This window comes from Lytechinus variegatus, chromosome 13 (assembly GCF_018143015.1).
Source record: "Lytechinus variegatus isolate NC3 chromosome 13, Lvar_3.0, whole genome shotgun sequence".
NCBI classification, from domain to species: Eukaryota; Metazoa; Echinodermata; class Echinoidea; order Temnopleuroida; family Toxopneustidae; genus Lytechinus; species Lytechinus variegatus.
This window is the reverse complement of record NC_054752.1, coordinates 4,418,831-4,427,384: the sequence shown is the minus strand read 5'-3', so window position 1 is coordinate 4,427,384 and position 8,554 is coordinate 4,418,831. Positions and strand designations below refer to the sequence as shown.

Sequence of the window (8,554 nt, the reverse complement as noted above, 5' to 3'; positions counted from 1 at the left end):
AATGGATTGCCCTCATGTCCAGTTTTCATGAACTAAATCCATAAACATTCAAAGTAACGATGACATTTCAAAAACTTAACATCGGTTTACATTCAGTTGTTATCCCCCAACATGGTCAAAGTTCATTAAACCTGAAACATGTTAAATGGCCTTTGACCTTTTCATTTATGTCAGCTGATATTTCTCCAAGATGATCAGCGATACGTAATTACGTTATGTCCAATTACTTTCATGAGCTGCATTCTAAAACTTTAAAAGTTATGACATTTCTAAAAATGAAATCTATTTAAGATTTAAACGTTCATACCCGAACAAGGTCATTAACCCTTAATGACATTTGACCTTGGCCGTGTGACCTGCAACACAGTCCAAATGATCAGTGCTGATTGACTGGCCTTATGTTTAGGTTTCATGAAATCGGTCCAACTACTAAATTATGATGACATTTAAAAAACAAACTCATTTAAAATGTCGACGCCTCTGCCGCCTCCGGCGTCGGACAAGCGGCGTATATAGTCTTTAGTATGACTCTGCCGGATACATAACTCATACTCACGTTCATGAAGCGGATATTCATGATAGCATAATTATATTCCATTGGCATTCTGTCTTCCCTCTTCTTCTTATCCTTTTGCTTCCTCTTATTGTTGTTAATAATACTTATCGTTATTATCATCATCATAATCATCACCATCACCATCATTGTTATTATAATTGTTCTTAGTTTCATCAATTTCGTTATTATTGGTATCATCGTCATTATTCATTAGCATTGATATCATTTTTTGTCATTATTACCACTTCTATCCCTGCAGGATTCATTGCTGTTGCTGCTATCTGTATTTCTGTCTTCCTCTTGTTGGTATTGACCCTTCGCCTATCACCTCAGCAAGGATTTTTTTCAGTTCTGTCTCAACTGTACTTTGCTGGCACGTCTTACGTTAGAGGAAAGTACTACCTGTGGGAACTAAAGAAAGCATGGAAGAACCCTCGATATTACCAGGAACAGTTTCTGATGAGAGTTCTCAAGGAAAATGGTGACACCGACTATGGAAGGAAGTTTAAACTCGAAGACATTCGGAACGTGGAAGACTTCCGCAAACGTCACCCGTTGACGACCTATGAAGATTACAAACCTTTTGTTGAGCGCGTGATGGCCGGAGAGCGTGGGGTGATGACAAAGGCGTTGCCAGATGCGTTTATTCAAACTTCTGGAACGACTGGTCCTTCAAAATATTTCCCGAGGAGAGATCACAAGCATTCCCTTACAAGATTTCACGATGTTATATATACCGAAATAAACAACCTCTGTCCATGCATGGGACTTCTGCAAAAGAAAGTATACCTCTATGTTCATCCAGAAATTTCCACTACTCCAAGTGGAGGTAGTATAAGGTCTGCTATGGCATTTTATGAAGATGATGTCTTCGTTGGGACCTGCTATAGCACACCACCTGCAGGCTTTGGCATTCATTCCCTCAACGAAGCGAATTATGTCCATCTCCTGTTTGCTCTACTCGATCCAAATATTGGTGTAATTGGTTGCTCATTTTTAGGTAGTATTGACACCATGATGAGACAGCTTGAGAGATGGTGGGAAGATATTGTCTATGATATAGAGCATGGAACAATCAATGAGAAGGTGAATTTCGACGATCCTGCAATTCGGTCATCCCTTGAACGGGCTCTTGGTAATGGTCAACCGGAGAGGGCGGGTGAGCTTCGATGTCAGTTCATGAACGGATTTGACGGTAGTATCATGAGAAGGCTTTGGCCGAAACTTGAAGTTCTTCAGGCCATCGATAATTCTGATGTTTGGCCGGATCTCAGAGAAAAATACGCTAAAGGTACCCAACTGAAACATGTTATAATCTTGGTGCAAATATTCTTCTTTCGGCAGTCAAATGAATATCATGCGTTTTATCATTTTCAATTTTTGGCATTTTCCACACAATCTTGATTTAAATGCTTTCCATATTTTCATCAATAATATTCCATTAAACATATGTAAACAAGGATGAAGTAGAAGAGGGAAAATTATGCTAGGAACAAAGAAGTTGGTGTTTTATAAAGCTCTTTACCCCAGTTGTGTGAAATGTTGTGCGTAACATAGCTGTTAGTTACAGTCTTATTTATCAGTTCATTTTACGATTATTTTAATAAGGTATTGCGTTTGTTCACGCCGGGTATGGATGTTCAGAGGAAATCAGTTTAGCACATTCTCCTTGGTTTTATGATGACAACCGTAGTATGGTATTCTGGCTTAACGTGGCCTTCTATGAATTCATCAAACTTGCAGACTCGTGAGTATTTCATGAAAAATATGTAGTTCTTGAAAAAGCTGTTATAAATTAGCCAAGGTGGCACGTAATATCATTGGGGAACCACATATCCGATCTACATTTGACAGATATTATAAGGGTAAAAGATTCCATTTCAAATCCACGGCAAATGACACATCATCTTAAAACCGTGCTAGCACCACCACCACAACAACTACCATAACTACTACGACTACTACGACTACTACTACCTCAAATATCCAGAAACACACACACCCTGACACTCCATGCGCGCACTATGGGTTACAATGCCTCCCCCCCCCAAAAAAAAAAAATCAGACGGTTACTTTACGCTTTTGTACACGCCTATTGAAAAGGGGTGCAAATTCCAGCACCAACTCCCTTTTTTGTTTGTAATTTCATATTAATCTCAGGGAAGAAAGTCAGCCTAAAACTCTTCTCATCGATGAACTGGAGATCGGGCAGGAGTACGAGATCGTCTTCACCCAAGATAGTGGGCTCTATAGATACCGGGTCGGAGATGTCGTACGGATAACCGGATATCACTACAACTGCCCTACATTCGAATTCATGTATCGGTAAGTATTGCTACGCAATCGTGAAACGAAGTGGAGGTGCCCTGGCCGAGTGGTCTAAGGCACCTGGCTTACGCTATACATGAAAAAGTCCGGGGGTCGATCCCCGGCCACGGAAGCTATGCCCGTGAGCAATGCATTTAATCTACAATGCTTTTTTATCCTGCGTTCAAATAATTGGAAATGCTATATGCATTATTGGTATGTGTGAATTTGTTAAATTCACACACACACACGCACACCCCCATTCACATACCCTCATACACACACACATTGCCGCAACAACTCTAAACACCTCCGAAATTTGGAGCAGTCTCCACAAATAGTCTCCAAGAAATCGAGCATGTTTAAATTTATTTGCAACTAGACCTGCACGGAGACTTCATTTTTCTTGAGACGTCTCTGCAACTAGCGAAATGTAAAATTATGAATGGGTGCCTTGTAATAACTTATAGCTAATGTAAAAAATTTGGGTAATTTCTAATTGTCTTTCATGATTATCTTTCAACCATAGGATGGGCCTAATGCTGAACGTCCGTTATGAGAAAACAAATCAGGTTGTTCTTAAACAAGGACTCCAGGCGGCCGTTGGCAGGTTCAATGGTGTTAGGCTTGTCGAGTATGCAGTAGCGGAGAGCAATCTTATTCCGAAATCTTCATCAGGTATATCAGTATTTAGTTTTGTAGACATAAACAAGTTTTATGTAGTCGATCTAAAACATATATTCTTTTCTCAAAAGAAACCATTAATAAGATATGGTTTTAAAAGTTCTAGCCCTTCCTTCATCAGATGAAAAAAAAACACAATTATTCATTTATGCTTAAGCGAGCAACTAATGGCGCCAGTGACAAAAATGGGTGAGTGCGCGTGTTTGGAAGTGTATGCCTTGCTTGAGGGATGGATTGACGGTTGTGTGTCGTGCTTGTAAGTTTCTTTGCGACTCAAGTTGTACATATGTTTTAAATATTGTTGGTACGTGTATGTGGAGGAGGATGTGCGTGTGTGTACAGGTGCGTGATGGGTTAGCACTGTGCGAGTGTGTGTGTGTGTGTGTGTGTGTGTGCGATGTGTGAGAGATCGTTCGAATGTGACCTTGTTCGTGTCACTGTTCTCGTATAAATTGGAAAACAACTCTGCAATTTACTGAATATATTTGAATGCCAATCATTGTTCTTAAGAATGCATTTCATAAAAGTTCGAATATCACACTTATTTTTGTCATTTTCCAATTCATTTTTGTTTAGCTTTTGAGGAAAATGAAGACATGCCGTATTACGTGATGTTCTTAGAGCTGGTCCAAGATGATACTTCAAATGAAAATAAAGAGTCCGCAGTTACAAATGCTAACGAAATTACAATTGTAGTAAGTAATGCTTCTCTCTTATGAGTCTCGTTTTACACCTGTTAATAAAAAGAACAGTGTAAATGAAATTGCTAACTGACTAAATGAAAGAACCTATACTTTTCTCCAATAACGGGTGTCCAAACGGTGTGTTCCGCATTGGTGCCAATGCATGAGTGCAATAATCATTACAATAGGAATTTCATCGTGCTCCTGTTTTCAATTCTCTTGTAAGATTTGCGCAACTAGGATTAGGATTTTTATTAAAGCGAGATCTATTCTACTTTCTTAAATCCTTTCACGAATTTTACATGAGCATTGATAAGAGGAGCAGAATGAAATGCCTATTTTAATGATTATTGCACCCAAGTTATGCAAGGAGGGGCTATGGCCGAGTCGTCTAAGGTGCCTCGCTAGACTCGGCACTTAAGCACGGTAGCAATGCAATTAGGCAGCAGTCCTTTTTAATCTTTCATTCAACAAAATGTAAATTCTGTAACCTGTTAACTACATTTACGTATACACTTGCTGGCCTTCATGTCTTCCCCTCCAGATCGACAAAGAGTTATGTGAACGCAACAGTGTCTACAAGAAACTTCGCAGAGATGGCTCTATAGCACGCCCTCGCGTTCACATCGTTAAAGCGGACGCGTTTGAACAATTGAGACAACGCGTGATACAAACTACTAACACTACTGCAAACCAGTACAAAGTGCAACGAAGAATTCGAAGTGTGGACACTCTCGACTTTATGTATGCTCACGTGTTAGGTAGTTCTACAACGGATTAAAACTATGATTTAAGAAATGATCGAGATATTTGAACCTGAGAACTGCTTCTTTACTGGCGTAATCTATACATGTATCTAGGCGTAATTTTTGAAGCCCTGAATGATGTAATACCGTGTGCGTAAGAAAATGCTTGACACCTCACAAATTCCCCAATAAAATAAGGATAAAACATTCCATGAACACATATTTATCTATTTACATTTATTATATATGGCTTAAAAGAGAATTTCTCCCAAATAATTTGATACCATATTTATGTGGTGTGTGTTAACGCTTGAATAATTAGGAGGTATTTTTATTACTATGATGTAAAGCTCGATTTGCGCCAAAGTAAGGCACGGCAACAATGAGTGAATCCAGATGCCAATGGTGTCATAATCCTACATGAGTTAGTAAACATATTTGCAAACCTCTATTCATAGAAATTAAGATGAGAATTGATAATAAAACGTCTCTATTATAAACAATACAATGTTCAAAGTGCTTTGAAATTGATTTAATGCAACCTTTAAACGTGACATCCTTGACATCTGGATCCATTAAACGGAGCCATGCCGAACTGGTGCAAGTCAAAATTTACATCACTCCCAAGAATCCCTACTCATTATCCAAGACATACTTGATAAATATGATATCAAATTATGTGGGAGAAGATATTCATTCTAGCCATATATAATGACTATGTGCTTATGTTATATTTTCCTTAAATTGGAGGTTAATGAGTTGTCACTTTTTGACTTACACGGTATATAAGGAGAGTCCTCTTATGTGTGAATAGAAAAGTCCCCATATTGATACCCTAAATGGCCCAGGCATAAAGTGAAATCTCCTAACTTGAAAATCTATCAAAAGTGTCCTCAATTGGGCCATGCATGTCATCTTACAATACACAACCAAAACACGTTATGATTTTTCTTTTCAACAAAGTCTTAATCTTTGAAGTAGAGAGGGCAACAAGCTTGAATAACAGGGGTTTTCACAAATCATGTGCTGAACTTGAAAATGTTTCCAGCGATGGCAAATGCTGGCGAATGGCCCTGAAAAGCAACCCTTCCTAGTCAGGACGCAATGACGCCCTGGTTTCTGACATAATAATAAAAATGGTTATCTAAAAATTAAAGACTTCATTTGCTAATCAGATGCATGAAATTCAATTGTTTCAAAAGATATAAATATGTTGGGGTTTTTTTCGTTGACGTGTGATTTAACCAGATTTTGTATTCATTAGCCTTAACCACAATAACAGAAATAAGTATTATTATTATCTTTATTATTAATATTATCATTACTATCATTATTATCATTATTATTATTGCTGTTGTGATTGTTATTATTATTATAATTTGTTATCATCATCATCACCATCATCATCATCATCATCAATACCATCACCATGCATCATTATTATCATCATCATCATCATCGTCATCATCATCATCATCATCATTATCATTATTACTATAGTTGTTCAGCCTGTTAATAGAAGGTCCCTAACATTGCATCGTTTCTCCTACACAGGGAGATAAAACAATGTTAATTAGCTTTGCTGCTAATCGGATATAGCATTGTATAAGAGAAAGTATATTACTGCATAGTTAAAGGGTTTTGTAGTCTAGTTTTTATAGTCAACCGGGAATAATATAAAATTTTTATTGAAGCAAGGTTTGGTGATGAAAGCAAATTGTTGTTTTATAGATCAAAAGATGAGATTCATTTATCAACATGAATAACAAGGAGCATTATTGTACATATGAAAAAAGATGAATGTATAATTGTACTAAAATATGTAGAGGCATTCTTCTTTAGTAAATAAATATGAAGTTGAAGTTGTAAACCGATGGAAACTAAAACTTTTTATATTTTCATAAATAAAACATTGCATTTAATTTAAATTTAAAGGTAAGAATTTGATGAGACTATATTATAGTATTCTTTTAAAATGAAATTGAAATGTCCATTTGATATTATGATTTCCAATTCTTACATTTACTTCGTCCCTTTATACATCAACTCATCATTTATGTTTCGTTTGATTTCGACGTCTCCTTTGTTTTGTTTCTGTAAATCTGTACTATATTTGATTGATTGACAACTATTTCAATAGGTATTTACTATAGTATGGTAACTGCGAATTAAACAGTAAAAATACATCAATTCATTAGTAACAGCCTTGCTCAAAATTAATAACAGGTTGGTGATTTACTCTTCACATGATTCCATTATTTCTATAAAAGCAATACATACATATGTAGGTCCTCTTTCAAAATCCCCATTTGGCTTCAGCGGAACATGGACCTATTTCGTAATAGGTCCATTAACGGAAAGAGTAATACTGCTTATAAACTACTTTTATCATTTCAGGAAGTTGTAAAAGCAACAGATCGGTCATGAGGTACAATCGGTTTGTTCACAGATTTTTCTAATCAAAGCGTTTTGTACATTTGATAAATAAATCCTACTTTTTTCAAACTTTTTCGTAATAGAAATAAAGAAAATCTGTCGATTTCGTTCCAGAATTATTTCATAGGGCATTACCACTTCTTTTTTCTTCATGTCCCTTTTTATAAGCCTATACATAATCCTATTCTTTCGGAGTCCCACAGGTCAGCATTCTTGAAACATTGCACGGTATCCATGGCATCTATGTAATCAACATTAGTAAGCCATCTTAAGCTATTTGCCGTTGAATAAAAAGTACCATAAGATCGCGCTCGAAAGACATATAAATCAAATTTTGAATTATGAAGTAAAGTATCGACGATTAAAACCAACTGTAACTAAACTTATGCTACACGTATATCGTTTCTGACCCCAAAATGGGCAAATTACATCATATTTGAGGATACTCTTGTTGGACCATCTGTCAGATTTAGGACTAATCATCTATAAAAACTTGGTAAATATACACTGATGATATTCCCAAAAGCATTGCCGCAACATTAGTATCCTCATATAGGCATATTAAGAACCAAGACTGGAATAAAAACTGAACTGTCAAACGGGAAATATACAAGTATAAGCTACAACAAAGTCATGAACAATATAATTGTACGCGTATTCAACTCTTGGCAGCTGAGTTATTTTGCTTATTGAAAAAAAAAAAAAATCAAATTAATGGGTTTCGAGAAAAGGCTATGACGAGCTTCTTAACGATTTTCCTAACGAATAACGTGAGTCACACTGTGCCAGGAGAGTTGTGTTTCCGTAGTTTGTACGGAGAAAAGATTGTTTGAGATATACGAATCCGTTTTTTCAGTTAGCAGATGAAAATAGCACCATCAGTGCTCAGATGGATGGAAACCCTAAATCGCTTTACTATTTTCGGTGTGAGTTCTTTGTTGATCTCTTATTGGGCCCAAATTGATACGTCAGGGGAAAATGGTACTCATATTCTGAATGTAGATAGATTAAAGCTGTGCCAATCATGCCAAAGCTGTAGATTTCGTCAATTCGAGCTTGCAGTAAAATGATAGATAAAAAAATAATATGCGTAATATGAACCCCCCCCCCAAAAAAAAAAAAATCATGTATAAACATAATGT

General features: G+C 36.6%; 1 protein-coding gene across 1 annotated transcript; it reads left to right on the top strand.

Annotated features, from left to right (window-relative positions):
* Window positions 1–835: 835 nt before the first annotated feature.
* On the top strand, window positions 836–5,519 carry LOC121426549 (indole-3-acetic acid-amido synthetase GH3.3-like). The gene is made up of 6 exons (XM_041622895.1): window positions 836–1,847; window positions 2,165–2,303; window positions 2,717–2,881; window positions 3,393–3,541; window positions 4,124–4,242; window positions 4,775–5,519. Exons 1-6 carry the CDS (start codon window positions 1,016–1,018, stop codon window positions 5,009–5,011), a joined length of 1,641 nt encoding a protein of 546 aa, XP_041478829.1. The 5' UTR covers window positions 836–1,015; the 3' UTR covers window positions 5,012–5,519.
* The last annotated feature ends 3,035 nt before the right edge of the window (window positions 5,520–8,554 follow it).

Coding starts and splice junctions, on each gene's coding strand:
- LOC121426549 (XM_041622895.1), top strand. CDS start 1,016: ATGAGAGTTCTCAAGGAAAATGGTGACACCGACTATGGAAGGAAGTTT. Junction 3,542..4,123: donor TATTCCGAAATCTTCATCAG/GTATATCAGTAT, acceptor ATTTTTGTTTAG/CTTTTGAGGAAAATGAAGAC. Junction 4,243..4,774: donor CTAACGAAATTACAATTGTA/GTAAGTAATGCT, acceptor CTTCCCCTCCAG/ATCGACAAAGAGTTATGTGA.